The following is a 15,162-nucleotide window of genomic DNA, read 5'->3' as shown; positions in this document are numbered from 1 at the left end:
CTAGGCGACCAAAATAAGCCGAATAAAACATGGATAACATAGAAAGACAAAAAGACGGAGTGACAAAGTGACAGTGATAGACAGACAGACAGAGGGACAGATAGACAGAGAGGGACAGGGAGACGGACAGTGGTACTAGATGAGGGATTAAAATCCTTTCAGATTATGTGATAATGGACTAAGAGAGGTGGCTGTGTGTGTGTGTGTGTGTGTGTGTGTGTGTGTGTGTGTGTGTGTGTGTGTGTGTGTGTGTGTGTGTGTGTGTGTGTGTGTGTGTGTGTGCGTGTGTGCGTGTGTGTGTGTGTGTGTGTGTGTGTGTGTGCGCGTGTGAGAGAGAGAATATGACCTCCGGGAGGGGTGAGGAGACATGTTTTATAACGAACCATCAGTCAGAGTATTGATTAGGGATTAAACGCTTACCAATTAAAGAGCGGGCGGTACGGCAGCCGACAAAAATATGTTTGATCGTCTAACCCCGACCCTGCTGAGAGCCCTGGGGGAAGAGCTTAACGCACACACACACACACCTACACACGCACACACACACCTACACACACATCACACAAACACACGCTTGGTGCCCATCCCTGGGAGGGCATGGATGCTATGAAAAACGGCACACAAGAGCTATAATAAGGTACCCAGGAAGTGGTTTATAGCATGAGTTAGTTATTAAGAGGTCATATTAAGGCTTTATGACGCATCACACACTGAGCTGGGCCCTCTCAGGCTGACTCGAGCTTAGTGAAGAGGGGGAGGGGACCAAACCAAGTGGACTATGGGCTTCAGGAGGAGGACTGGTCTCAGCACCCGGAGACAGGAGGCTGAAGGGATGGAGCCCTGGACCTATGGTGTCTTCGGGGGACCGCAGAGACACATCGCCCCTCTCTGGAGCCTCAGAGGGCGGGCTGCCTGCAGAAAGGTCCCGACCAAAATACAGAGAGGGGGGATTGGGGGGGTCGCTCTGTGGGGGGCTCCTGGCTGGCAGACGGACTCACCTTTAAACCATTTCATCTCCTCACGAGGATCAGCACCTCAGCTGGCTCCCGCCCTCCGTCTCTACCGTTTCACGGGAATAATTTACATTATACAGAGACAGTATCTCCATGTCCAACTTGGTTCTGGTTGTGTAGCCTCTGGATCCGACGTGGTTCTGGTGGTGTATCCTTTGGTTCTGACATGGTTCTAGTCGGACTGATGTGGTTTTGCTGGGACTGACGTGGTCATGCTGGTGGACCTCTGGGTCTGAGGGGGTTCTGGTGGGTCTGAGGTGGTTCTGGTGGGACTGATGTGGTTCTGGTGGGACTGATGTGGGTCTGAGGTGGTTCTGGTGGGTCTGAGGTGGTTCTGGTGGGTCTGAGGTGGTTCTGGTGGGTCTGAGGTGGTTCTCGAGGGACTGACGTGGTCCTGTGTACTTCCAGGTGTTCATCCTGTCCTTCCAGCCCAGCACCTTCAGGTGCATCCTGCTGCGCTGGGTCCGGATGACGGGCTTCTCCATCGTGTACGGCACCGTCACACTCAAGATGTACCGGTCGGTTCGCTCGCTCTTCTGCTGGTTTTCATTTACAAATACCTAACCCTAACCCACGCCTAACCCTAACCAAAACATTTGACCTAACCCTAAGTGAACTGTCACCCTGACCTTTTACCTAGCCCTAACCTTACCATAACCCTGAACTTTTACCTCACCCTAGCCTAACCCCAGCCCTAACTTTTGACAGTAACATCTCTCTTCCCTTCGTCGCAGTGTTCTGAGAGTCTTCCTCTCGCGGACGGCCCAGCGGGTGCCCTACATGTCCAGCCTGCACCTGCTGCGGATCCTGGGCATGATGCTGGTGACCGTGTGCTGGTTCCTGTGCGCGTGGACCGTGGGCGTCCTGCAGAATCGCCAGAGGAACGTCCCCATCCTGATCACCTCCCAGACAGTGGACGGACAGAGCTTCACCACATGCTCCCTGGACTGCTGGGACTACATGATGTCTGTGGGTGAGTCCAGTGATCCGAGGGAAGTCCACACATCACGTGGTCCACTATCATCTGTTGTGGTTCATTCAACATAACAAAAACCACAGTAATAATGCTATAAAATGAGGCTGTACACTTGACATTTATATCCCTTATTTTCCATCTGGGATTTAGCAATCCCAGTAGTGACTAATTTCATATGGTGATGAGAATGTTGATTGTATTTGCCCTTGATCCCAGTACCAGTACCCCTAAGCCCTTTTACAGCAGAGGGATCAGCACTGTGAGGGATCCGTCCTTGTTAGGAACACAATACAATATGGTAGCATAATCAATGGCTCAGGGAGATGATCAGTAAGTAGTGGTGTTTTTCCAGTAGATAGAAAACCATAGATAAGTAATGAGTATACGGTGAACGAGAGATCCTAGCTCGCCCGGCGTTCCTTCTCGAACAGACTTGTGATGATGCATGGGGGTCCCTCCCACAGCCGAGCTGCTCTTCCTGTGCTGGGGGAGCTCCCTGTGCAGCGCGGTGAGGCCGGTGCCCTCGGCCTTCCACGAGCCTCGCTACATGGGCATCGCCATCCACAACGAACTGCTGCTCTCCGTCACCTTCCAGCTGCTCAGGTAGCTAGTGCCCGGCCGCTTTACACCCGCGGCTACAAGCCCGCTACTACATGATGCTGCTACATGGTGCTGCTACACGCTATACTCTCTGCCTGGCATTGGATCGGACAGGCCTTGAACTTGCTCTATTCCATCCAATCCAATGTGCCAATGAAGGGTAAATGAGGCAACCGACAGGGTTCAAGTGGAAACAATCAGATTCGAGGAGTAACTAACTTATTCGAGGTTGTACTTTACCCAACTGTGGACATTCTTTCTCTTCCATGTCTCCCCACCCTCCACCAGGTTCATGTTACCATCGCTCCACCCTGAATGGATGCTACTGCTGTCCTTCACACACACCCATGTGACCACCACGGTGACCCTGGCCCTGCTCTTCATCCCCAAGGTACCACTCTCCGACACACATGCACCTGGACAGGTGCACAGTAGGGAAGCAGATTAGGTACACAAAGAGCTATCAAGTCATTCATTCAGCCGTTCAGCAGTCACTTATATCCAAAGCAACCCCCTTCATTCCATTAATATTATCCATTCATGGAATTGAAAGGACCAGAAATGTTGATGGGCTTTTGGACGGTGAAGTGTGACCGAAAAGTGGGTTGAAGTAGAGATTGGATGACTATAAAGCACCGGAACTCACTCCTCACTGTGTGTTTGTGTGTGTGTGCGTGCGTGTGGGTGTGTGTGTGTATGTGTGTCTGTAAGTATGCGAGCATGGTTTGTGTCTGTATATGTGTGTGTATGTGTCTGTGCATGTTTGTGTTTGTGCGTGTGTGTGCTTCTGTGTGTGTGTGCTAGTTCCTCGATATTTCGCAGGCAGGACGAGAGGAGATCGCAGCAGAGGTGTATGAGGATGAGGTGGACCTTCGGCGCTCCGGGTCCTACCTGAACAGCAGCTTCCAGTCGGCCTGGAGCGATCACATGCTGGAGCCTGATGACATCCGGGTAAACCCCTCCACACCTTTAGCACCGGAGTCATACCAGAACTCGGACTGCATGTTTAACGATAGTAACACAGCAATAAACAACAAGTTAAATTACCTTAAAATCACCTAAATGGAAGTTTACACTCTTGGCCTCTAACTTAACTACTTTTAACTAACTTTAAAATAAATGGTCATTTTCATCATAAAGGCAATTGATAAAACTTTGTTTCTTCAATCATCATTGTTTGTACATGTTTTATGACCAGTGTTTTCTCCCCATTGAACCTTGTCTTGTCCCCAAAAAACCTCTCCCAATACTGCATCCAACATCTACTGACACGGTTCTCCTTCTCTATCCGTCCCATCAATCCTTCCAACCTCCCCAACCCCCACATCAACGCGCCCCTCTTCACACACACCAGGACGAACTGAAGAAGTTGTATGCCCAGTTGGAGGTCCACAAGACCAAGAAGATGACTGTGAACAACCCTCACCTCTCCAAGAAGAGAAGCTCCCGCCTGCCGGGCTTGGGCAGGTCCATCATCAAACGCATCGCAGAGATCCCAGAGTCTGTGAGCCGCCAGTGCAGCCGGGAGGACCGGGACTTCGGCCATTACAGCCGAGGTGTGGCTGAGTCAGATTCCTTCAGAAAAGGCCCCGAAACCGCGAGCATTAGCTACAGGTCCATGAACACCCCCTCCCCGTCAATGCGGAAGTCCCTCAGCGAGCACGACTATGCCAGGGAGCGGGAGGCCTCCGTGCGGAGCTCCTTGTTGAGACCCAATGTGTCAAAGAGGGCATCTCAGCGCTCCGAGACCGACTCCTTGGACATCCCTCCAGGGGTCTGCAAGTCGGCCAGTGCGCAAAACCTGACAATAGACAACAACCTGCTGCATCCCGACCACACAAAGCTCCACAAGTCCCGGAGCCTCACCTCCACCAACACCCACTCCATGGAGGACATGGCAATGATGAACCGAGCCAACTCCATGATCACAAGGTCCAAGCAGCAGTTGACCATCAAGGAGCAGACGACCAGTGCCCTGCAGTCACAGTCCTTTGACAAGGCAAACGTCTGTCCGTGGGAGATGGAGGTCGATCGACCTGTCGATATGAACCAAAGACAAGTCACCTATGCTTATTCTCAGGGGAGCGATGGTGACTGCTCAGACATTTTGCCTCCCAATTCTCCCATAGTCCATGTCTGTCCATGGGACTATGCACCCACTCCCGAGCCATCCCCTGCAGTGGAAAGGAGAGTTGAAGGAGAAAATGACTCACAAACAACAAAGGCTCATGTATCTGCGAGTGCTCCTGGCACGCCCAGGCCGATCATCTCAAAAGACCAGCGAGGGTTCTCCTTGCGCAACACAACTCAGAAGTGGCTGTCAGTGAAGGCCTACATTGGATCGGTTGAAGCTAAGGATGATCAAAACAGGGGTGCAGGGTCAAGGAAGGGGAGCATAGTCTCGCAACTCAGTCAAGAGAGCACCTGCACGACCAGATCAGCAACTTGTACAAATCCAAAGTCAGAAAGAAAGACGCTTCCAAAGAGAAGCCTCACAACAGTTGAGGGGAAACCTTGCCTTGTTAAGCAAAGCGCGATCCGCCTTTCATCTGGTGATTCCTCTGATCGGAGCCCAAGGAGGCTGGTGATCGGAAAGTCTGCCATCCACCCATCGGACTCCTTGGACACACAGATGTATGAAAATGTGTTCTCCTCCAGGCAAAACAGCATTCGCAGCAACACGAGCTCCTGGGGAACCGGCGGAGGCCATTCGAGAACCCCTTCCACTCACCGAAGAGGCAGCGTTCGACTTACGCCCTCTAGGACCTCACATCAGTCTTCCACTGATGTATGTCCATGGGATGTCCCACAGGGCCCCGTCCTGCAGAAACAACTTAGCGCTAAAGCTAATGTTTGTCCTTGGGAGGTTGAGGAACCCCAGGTATCAGAACGAACCGGTGTGTGTCCCTGGGAATCAACGGAACATGACCAAATGAAAAGACGAGGGAGTGCTCATTCCAATGTTTGTCCTTGGGAAACCCATGACACTCCTACAACTCCCCGGATCAAGGTGATACAACAGTCACTTTCGCAGTCGAGTCAACAGTCTTTGGGAAAAATCGGAGACGTATGTCCCTGGGAGTCCAGCGAGCTCCATCAGCCTGTACAGAGACCAGGTGACGCCAATATTTGTCCTTGGGATGTTCAGGAGGACAAGCCTGAAGTTGTGTATGAAAATATAAAACCTTCAGAGAGGAAGAGCCTACTGAGGGTACCGTCAGCCCATGAGAAGAAACCATCAACTAGCTTGCCCGCAACATCGGCCGCCCGGCAAATAAGCAAGACAACCGACAGCTGCCCTTGGGAGTTCCCCGACCCGCCCAAAATTTTTGCAGACGTCCTTGAATTGGTTGAGGGAGAGAAAGGACACTCACCAGAGACCACCTCAATCAATGTCTGTCCATGGGACACGGGAAATGAAGACAAACCAAAAGACGCGCCTTCGAACGTATGTCCTTGGGAATCTGCATCAGTACATGTAGAGGAGACGGATAGCACAAAGACAAACATATGTCCTTGGGAACCGCCGCAGCCAAACAAACATCCAACCATTGAGGTCAACTTGGTGAAGGATACGGAAAAGACTACCTCGCAGGACAGTGTAAGGACAGGGGTTTGTCCCTGGGAGTCAGAGGAGGCAGATGCATCTAAGACACAAGCCTTTAAATCCTCCTCGGTGTCCCTTGTCAGTCAAGACACCGCTCGGGCCAACATTTGCCCATGGGATGAAGAGCCAGTGGTAGAGAAGGTTCAGCGACTGGGAGGTTCTCTCTCAGATGTCAGCACAAGAGGTGTGGCACAGCAGGAGGGTGTTCTACCTGCTGTTTGTCCTTGGGAAGCTGAAGAACCAGCTGCTCTACAAAAACAAGACAGTGGACGTGGAAATGTTTGTCCTTGGGACACCGGGGTACCAGAGGACATAAAAAAAACAGAGAGCGGACCAGGAGACGTTTGTCCTTGGGACACCGGGGAACCGGTTATTCACAATAAACAAGAGAGTGTACCCGCTGCCGTCTGTCCTTGGGACAATGGAGAACCAGCTGTTCCCAAAAAAACTGAGATTGGAACCGGAGACGTTTGTCCTTGGGACACCGGAGAACCAGCTGTTCCCAAAAAAACAGAGAGTGGAACCGGCGACGTTTGTCCCTGGGACACTGGAGAACAAGCTCTTCCCAAAAAAACAGAGAGTGGAACCGGAGACATTTGTCCTTGGGACACCGGTGAACCGGCTGTTCCCAAAATACAAGAAAGTGGAAAAGGAGACGTTTGTCCTTGGGACACTGGAGAACCAGCTGTTCTCAAAAAAACAGACAGTGGAAAAGGAGATGTTTGTCCCTGGGAAACAAGAGAAGCAGAGGTCATAAAAAAACCAGATGTTTGTCCTTGGGAAAGTGAGGAGCCAGCTCTTCCCAAAAGCCAAGACAATGGAAAAGGAGATGTTTGTCCTTGGGACACTGGAGAACCAGCTGTTCTCCAAAAGCAAGACAGTGGACGTGGAAACGTTTGTCCTTGGGACACCGGAGAACCAGAAGCTCTTACAAACATAGATAGTGTTCATACAAACGTTTGTCCTTGGGAAACTGAAGAGCCTCCAAAGCCCTCTGTAAGCCCGCCCTGTATCAACCTCAGCGACATTAAGGCCACCGAAACCCCGGGAGCAGCCACTCCAGAGGAGGCCGCGATGCAGAGCGGCACAGACTTGGACCAGGAGGCAAAGGCCAACCTGCCACTGGGTCGACGGGACGCCCTGTGTCCCTGGCCGATGGAGACCTCTATGGACAACGCCTCCGATGTTTTCACCTGGGAGCCTGAGAACATCCCGGAGGAAGACGAGGAGGCAGACGCCGAATGTGAAGCTGAGGCCTTCTTCTTTCCGTCAGACTTGTGAAGACACACGACTGGCACTGAAGCAGCTCCCTCCAGGGTTTTAGCTCTCCACTCACACCCCTCCAGAGCTCCGTCTTCCCCATGAGAACATGCCCAGAAAATGGAGATGAGAACCTGGGGCCCTTCACTGCCCGGATCACCGCTCCTGTAAAAGCTGGAAGTAACTATACAGTAATATACCATACCAGCATGGGCTTCGAAGGTTTAAGCCAGAACACAGACGCGTGTCTGACCTTTGCCCTTTGACCAGAGACGAGGATAAAACAGTCTCCCTTCCCGCATCTACCCCATATTGAATGTTGTTTTTTTGTGTGTATGTTTTAATGTACCAAACATCAAATCCATGTCAAATGGAGAATATTTTACAGGTCTTTATATCATGTGAGACAAACAAGGAAATAAACAACATTCCGCCAATGCGACTCCAAGCATAACCAGCTTACTGAAGTCCTCAACAGGTATCTTCATCTTTTCAACCTTCAGAGTAATTTTCGAGGCGTAGGGATTTTAAGTTTAAATCAAAAGCCAAGATTTGAACGGGGTATGATATTCAGGAGAATATTGTGCAGAACTATGCAGAGAAGTTTCAAAAGTAGTAAGCATATTGCTGGTCTCATGAAACGATCAAACATTTTAAATTACAAATATAAAATATTAAAATAAGTTAAAATAAAAAGTAAATGATTTGAAAAATATGAATATATAAATCTCATATCGCGCTCATGTGTTTCCAGCTCAACACATTTTGCAGCTAGGAATAAGGAGATGAAATAAACCTATTAAAATAATGTTTATTTGACTTTCATTTTGTCCACCATTTATCCTGGCCCGTGTCACATGGTACACATGTTAAATGCAATTTCCAAATCACTAAAAGTGTTAATTTATATTTTACCAAGCTAATGACTGATAACTAAATGTGGTTTATACTGCGATGAACATAGAAACAAACTTTTTAGTAACCGAAGCCTGTGAAGAGGTTCTCAAATCGGTTGTTTGTGGTGTTTCACGTGTGCAGTAACGGGCAGACTCACGTGTTGGTCCACAGGTAAGAAAGGCTATGTGATTGCTTCTGCATTTTGTGTCATCTACTTTTTTGGAACGAGTGTGTTTTCTTGTGTAAAATAATTTCCAACGCAACAACATCCAAACTCTTATCTCGGTAACCTAATGTTTGTTCTCATGTAATTTTTTCGTGTTTGTGTGAAAGAGATTATTCCACTGAATATTCTCAGTGAGCCTGTGACACCGTGGGGGTCAGATGGTACATTTTATTTTTGTATTCCTTAAGTATCACATGTATTAAACTCAACTCAATAAACCTGTACAATGTCTGGACACACATTTTTCCAGAATTTGATGCGTGGAGAAAAAAGAGTGTCAAACACTCGCCAACAAGCAAAATATATTTTACAAGAACGCGAGACGGAGAACTGGCGTTCCCGACCAGACAAGGGGCTCCCCTCATCCGGGTTCGGAGCAGCCCTGGACCCGTGCATAGTCTCTCCCGCTGGCCGCAGCTTGTTATCCCGATCCTGGTGGAATGGCGACCTCTAGAGTCCTACTTGCTCCACTGCACAGACTGGGGTTTAGGAACCTCAAACTGGAGCGCATCAAAGTCCTCTCCGGGCTTCAGTTTGGGTCCCGGAATCAGAACCGTCTGATAGAACAGAGAATGAAGAAGCAGTTTAGACTCACAATTTTGTTTTTTAATTCACTTAAAAGGTTACTCAACTCATATTTTAACCAAAAGGTTTGCACACCCTTATAATTTAGCCTAAACAACCTAGAGTTTCGGATAACGACGGTGCAAATAAAAAAACCCGTCATAGGAGACAAGGGTCACCTTGAATTAGCCTTTTCTGCAGAAGCTCAGCGCTAGGAGGAGGTGGCAGTAGCTGGGACAAGATGGGAGGAAACAGGGGGATGTGGGAGGAGCTCTGTGTGGCTGGGAGGGTCTTACCTTCGTGATGGGGTCTTTGGGAGGTGCCCAGGCCGGCACGATCTTGCCGTGCAGCCTCCAGCGGCCGTAGGGGTTGACGACGTGTCTCTCCATGACCAGGTACTCCAGCACATCCTTGGGCTCGTCCTCGCTGCCCAACAGGAGGCGCCCAAAGCGGTCGTAGAGGGCCAGGATCTGGCAGCGGGGAAAAACCAGAGTTAGGAGCCCGGCAACACCTCTCACTAACTGGGTATTGCAGTGGTCAGGGCTCGACTCCCAGCCAAAGGGTCCTGGGTTCGCCCCCCAATGTTCTCAGTCTAGCCGTAGTCCTTCTAGAGAAAGATGCCCACTTAAGGTACGGCCACACTGAACGCGTTACGCGAGTTAGAGGCATTGAAAATTGGCATTTTTGCATAGGGAACTAATGGTTAAGGTGCGTAGATGCGTTACACGCGCTAAAGCAGCACGTTGGACGCGTTTTACGCACCTAAATAACGCACCCAACGCACTAATGGGGAGTTCAAAGAATTGAACTTTTGACACGCTTAGCCGCGATAGCCAATCACCGTTCAGCTTGATCCGATGTCACTGGCAGAGAGACGGAGGACACACAGAAGCAGAACGAAAACGGACGACCATGTCATCGTTTGAGTGTGTGCTGAAACGATGAGGAGGTGGTGAAACTCACCCAGCTGTGAGCGCCTACGGAGGATGTCATGCACTAGAGTTTAGATTCTCTGAATTCTCTTTCCCACCATTATTACCCATCGGGCCGGGCCTTTGATTGAGCGTTTGTGTTTGTTTTTTGAATCATTGCTTTATTGGCCTCATCTGAGGAGAAATCTATTCCATAAACAGAAATATCATAGGCCTTTACACAGGTCTTCTCAATGCTGTGGAACGCTCCGTTCACTTGCATGGGTAGTACTCCGGTAACTTGTGAATCCCAGCGTCTTCGGAATCTTCGAAAATAAACCCCTTCAGGGCGAAGCAGACACCTCCACTGGGCGGGCTCATCTAGCTGCGTAGGCGAACCATGTTTGTGACACACGATGATCAAGCGTCAGGTTAGGCGCGTTACGGGCGTAATCTATCACGCGTAACGCGTTCAGTGTGGCCACACCTTTACACCTCACTGCTCCTTAAGGACATTGATTGGAATATAGTGTAGGTCATCTTGGATAAAAACATCTGTTAAATGAGTAATATTTAGTCAACTTCCTGACCTGGGCTCCATCAAAGATCACTGACAAATACCAACATCTAATAGAACCAAGTTAACTTCACAGAATTCCTGCAAGTCTGTTCGTACAGGTAATGAAATAATCGGATTCAAACTTAAATTCACGTTGGTCATGTGCACACACCGTGTGCACCTGTCTGGAGTGCTGCTCATTCAGCGTGCACACCTGCCTCACCTGTCTGGAGTGCTGCTCATTCAGCGTGCACTGCTGCCTCACCTGTCTGGAGTGCTACTCATTCAGCGTGCACTGCTGCCTCACCTGTCTGGAGTGCATTCGCAGGGTGACCTGGCCGTACAGGTTGGTCTTGGTGACCATGTCGGGGCAGCGGGCGTGCACCACCCGGGGCGGCTCCAGGGACTCCACGAAGCTCCATCGGATCGTCTTCAGGCGGTTCCCCCGGGTCATCTCCTGCAGAGAGACCAGATCCCCATAGTCCAGTTGATACTACCTTCTCTTGTGCATTACGCAATGACAACAGTGTTGTAATAATATACTAATAATAACACTCATGACGATGAGTGATATAGTTTAGGTCCAGAGTGTTTGACCGGTTATTCTGGTAATATCAGTAAATTATTAGTAACTTCCACAATGTAGTAACAGTCAAGGAAGAGTAACTTCCATAATGATAGTAAACATTAGTAAATGATGAGAAACTTACAGGGTAGCACCGCTCTGTCACCAGGGAGTGTAGCTTCTCCTTGTTGAACCTGAGAGAAGTGTGGACAGCAACAGTCAGAATCAACAAACCCCTCCCTACTAACAGACTTTACATTTAACTGATACTAATAGTCCGTTGTAACGGTTGAGCAATGCATGTGTAAGAAAAAATGCATTGTATTTAGACATTTTACTGTGCACAGATTTATTACGGTAATTCTCAAAAGGTGAAACATCTGCTTTTGTCAATGTAGTAAACCTCACATTAAGAGGGACAGTTCAACCGTCCAATGACAGACAGGGGGGCACGGGATAATGGCCGCAAAAACAAAGGAACCCGATCAACTCTGAGCATTCAGTGCAACCCAGAAGGAGCACGCCGATCGGTTACACCGTGGCCCCGGATCCCAGTTCACTGGAATCTCATCGCCATGGAAACCACGGCCCTGCCGCTAACATGTACTTAGAAAGCAGTTTCCGCCAACACACATGGGCACCGCATATAAATCTTCTTGTTTACACACACATTATTCCCTGTTGTCAGAGAGAGCAGATAGATTATAGGAATACACCCATTCTTTTTCCTAGACTCTATATCCTAGCCTTCGGTTAGTTTATTTTATACATTTGTTGCCTTACTGTGGGTGTTTGTTGGAGGTAATTTGTACTATATTCCTTAATTTTAGTTTTAGTTTTCTCACTTGAGAAGAGCAATAGTGACAGTAGGAGGGAGGAGGTGGAGGATGGGGGCGGGTGCAGGAGAGGTTGAGGAAGAGGGGGAGGGAGATGCAATGTTCTTACTGTGTGAGGGCCATGTGAGCCTGGATGAAGATGTCCTGAGCCAGTTCTGGAAATGTCTTGGTATTGAAGAGAGGGTCGTGCTCTTTGATCTTACGTATCCTGTGGAGAGAGTCACGTCTAGTTTACAGTATTCTTAGGAGAGAGAAAGTCAGGTCTAGTTTACAGTATTATGTGGAGGGAGTCAGGTCTAGTTTACAGTATTTTGTAGAGAGAAAGACAGGTCTAGTTTACAGTAGTCTTTAAAGAGAGAGTTAGGTCAAGTTAACAGTATTCTGTAGAGAGAGAGTCAGGTCAAGTTAACAGTATTCTGTAGAGAGAGAGTCAGGTCTACTTTACAGTATTATATATCGAGAGAGAGTCAGGTCTACTTTACAGTATTATGTGGAGAGTCAGGTCTACTTTACAGTATTATGTGGAGAGAGAGTCAGGTCTAGTTTACAGTATTATGTGGAGAGTCAGGTCTAGTTTACAGCATTCTTTGGAGAGATTCAGTTCTAGTTTACAGTATTCTGTAGAGAGAGTCAGGTCTAGTTTCCAGTATTCTGAGGAGAGAGAGTCAGGTCTACTTTACAGTATTATGTGGAGAGAGTCACGTCTAGTTTACAGCATTCTTAGGAGAGAGTCAGGTCTAGTTTACAGTATTCTGTAGAGAGTGTCAGGTCTAGTTTCCGGTATTCGGAGGAGAGAGAGTTAGGTCTAGTTCACTGTATTCTGTGGGGAGAGACATTTCTTGTTTACAGTATTAGTGTTGTGCAAGTCAGCATGTTGTCCGAGACATGTGACCTGAGACCGATGATGAGGGAACTAGAAGTTTCCCTGCAGAAGCAACAGAGATGTTGGCCAAGACCAGTCTTTCCCAACCTTGGGGACAGAACCTTGTGTGGGTTCCGTTGCTTACATATAACCTGTTAGATATTTGATAGGACATTCTAGATGAAGTTTCTAAAAATATAAACAGACCAAATGATTCATAGCCACAAGAAAAAAAACATTCACCTGGCCATCGATATAATGAGCAGAAAACTGATAGTTAAAAAAAACGAGTTCAAGGAAACAGATGCTCAACAGCATAAGGCAGAGGATTTTCAGACCTAGAAATTGGGTCACGGTTGACTAGGTTTGGGATCACCTGAGCTGGCTAGTGCTTATGAAGGTAACGCTAGGCTACATACGCTAGCTGGGAGGCAGCGCTCTGTCTCAGCTGCTCCGTCCGCTGCTTCAGCCCCTCCCTGGAGAGGGTGGAGAGCCTGGCGTCACCCTCGGGAGGGATGTAGGGGTCAAAGATACCCGCTGAAAGAAAGAAAGAGAAAGAGCGAAAGAGATGAAAGACAAGGACAGAGTGATAGATATAGAAACAGAGGGAACAAATAAATGTAGTTTTTATCAACGAAGAATGTCATTTTCTGACCTTTTTGAAGCATTAAGTGGAATGATTTTCTGAGTGCAAATCGCTTAAAGCACTTCTTAATTGATTCAAAGTGAGGGAATTTGATTTCCTCCTTTAATCAGTGTGTGAATTTCAACTTCAGTTCTAGCCGAAAGTCCAGCCTACATCCATCTAGTCACAGCTAATGGTTGGTTACTAGTACATGTGTGGTGTAACCAATGTCTGGGTGGGGTAACAGGGACTTGGTGGTGTTCTGGCTGGTTTTACCAGTGTGGGAGGTCGCTTGAATTATCAATGGCTTGGTGATGTAACAGACTAGGTGGTGTTACAAGTGTCTGTGTGGTGGGTGGTGCAACAGAGACAAGGTGGTGTTGTGCGTTATGTTTGCAGTGTCTGGGTGATGGGTTGCATAACAGACACTAGGTGGTGTTCTGGGTAGAGCTACCTGTGCAGGAGATGTTGATGGATCGCTCCACGTACTGTTGGCGGAAGACGAGGCCAGCGGCCCGGGCCCGGGCCTCTGGGTCGGCCTTGGTCTTCTCCTTAATCCCAACGGCGGGCGGGATGAAGTGGCGCTTCTTTCCCCGGACGGGTACAACCAGCGGGTGAGGCTGCCGCACATCCACCCAGCCATCAGCACTCTGAAACACAGGGTTCAGTCAGTGTAAGAAGCCATGGTCCTGAGACAGAGGCTCAGTGAGCCATAGGAAGGAGTAGGATATTGCACGGGACTATTTGACCGGTTTTGACCGAGTCCCCATCTTAAAATAGAGCAGCCATTTTACCCTGCTGATAAGGAATTCGAAAAATATTCAAGGTTAACATGATTGTTGAATATCGAATTAGCAAACTATGTCAAAGAAAAGGTTTGGTTGACATCGTATATTAAGGGTGTTCATATTTTTAAAATCACATATTTTATACCTCGATATTTATAAAAAATAAAAATATAGGTTCTTACTGTAGATTAAATAGCAACGTTTCAAGGCATTTTGGAGATTACCATTTTAGAGACTAGGGTTATCTTGACCCCGATATGATCACGATTTGACCTCACAATATGAACATGATGTAAAACGTTATTATCCCCAAGAAAGACAAATGGAATTAACAACCCTATTCTCATGACAAAGCCTAAACAATTAAGATTCAATATTTAACATAGTAGTTTGTCTATCCAAATGAGATCAATGATATGTGCGGTTTGAAGGCCAAATATAAAATGTCTTAGTGTGGATGTACTTCACATGTAGCTATAGGTAATCTTATACTTCTTATTACTGAATAAATGATTCAATATATTCTTAGGTTTATTCATATCTCATATGATATGACAGTTAGTCCACACATCCATCCTAATAGAAAAATGAAGGGTTGTAAAAACGCCATGACGTTACACATATATACGAATTAATTAGAAATAGCATTTGCATTACATCTATATCGGGTAGTTCATAGGTTTAGAGATTATAAATACCTTTAAATTGTTACAAGTTGCTCGATGCAACGCGATCAACGTCCTCCGTAAGGGCACCGCCATCTTGGCTGTACTCAGAGGTGTTCAAGAGCGTCCTATAGCGCACTAGGATGCGCAGTACGCTCACCAACCCGTTTTCCCCCGTTTTATTTATGTAGTTATTAGAATATTATTA

The 15,162-nt window shown here is 47.9% G+C and overlaps 2 protein-coding genes across 2 annotated transcripts in view; one reads left to right on the top strand and one right to left on the bottom strand.

The window, feature by feature from the left end:
- The window catches only part of gpr179 (G protein-coupled receptor 179), a 16,581-nt gene extending 7,778 nt beyond the window's left edge, over positions 1 to 8,803 (top strand). Inside the window, exons 6-11 of the mRNA XM_030351419.1 lie at positions 1,422 to 1,531; positions 1,748 to 1,986; positions 2,454 to 2,592; positions 2,878 to 2,980; positions 3,394 to 3,540; positions 3,944 to 8,803. Of these exons, the coding sequence (XP_030207279.1) occupies positions 1,422 to 1,531; positions 1,748 to 1,986; positions 2,454 to 2,592; positions 2,878 to 2,980; positions 3,394 to 3,540; positions 3,944 to 7,477 (4,272 nt within the window). The 3' untranslated portion in view covers positions 7,478 to 8,803. The remainder of the gene's footprint in view (positions 1 to 1,421; positions 1,532 to 1,747; positions 1,987 to 2,453; positions 2,593 to 2,877; positions 2,981 to 3,393; positions 3,541 to 3,943) is intronic.
- On the bottom strand, positions 8,248 to 15,095 carry mrpl45 (mitochondrial ribosomal protein L45). Its single transcript, XM_030350478.1, has 8 exons — positions 14,988 to 15,095; positions 13,956 to 14,151; positions 13,296 to 13,413; positions 12,124 to 12,222; positions 11,324 to 11,372; positions 10,921 to 11,070; positions 9,440 to 9,613; positions 8,248 to 9,136 (listed from the first exon to the last, which is right to left on the bottom strand). The coding sequence occupies exons 1-8, from the start codon at positions 15,048 to 15,050 to the stop codon at positions 9,038 to 9,040; spliced, it is 948 nt and encodes a 315-aa protein (XP_030206338.1). The 5' UTR covers positions 15,051 to 15,095; the 3' UTR covers positions 8,248 to 9,037.
- Between the last annotated feature and the right edge of the window lie 67 nt (positions 15,096 to 15,162).

Source organism: Gadus morhua, chromosome 3, assembly GCF_902167405.1.
Source record: "Gadus morhua chromosome 3, gadMor3.0, whole genome shotgun sequence".
Taxonomy (NCBI): Eukaryota; Metazoa; Chordata; class Actinopteri; order Gadiformes; family Gadidae; genus Gadus; species Gadus morhua.
Note: the sequence above shows the minus strand (reverse complement) of the source record. Positions and strands in the feature narration are given on the sequence as shown.

Excerpts from the sequence above, each read along its gene's own strand:
- mrpl45 (XM_030350478.1), bottom strand. The coding sequence starts at position 15,050 with ATGGCGGTGCCCTTACGGAGGACGTTGATCGCGTTGCATCGAGCAACT. Across the intron at positions 12,223-13,295 it reads AGCGCTGCCTCCCAGCTAGC|GATACGTAAGATCAAAGAGC; the intron begins GTATGTAGCCTA and ends CTCTCTCCACAG. Across the intron at positions 11,373-12,123 it reads GCTCACATGGCCCTCACACA|GTTCAACAAGGAGAAGCTAC; the intron begins GTAAGAACATTG and ends CACTTCTCTCAG.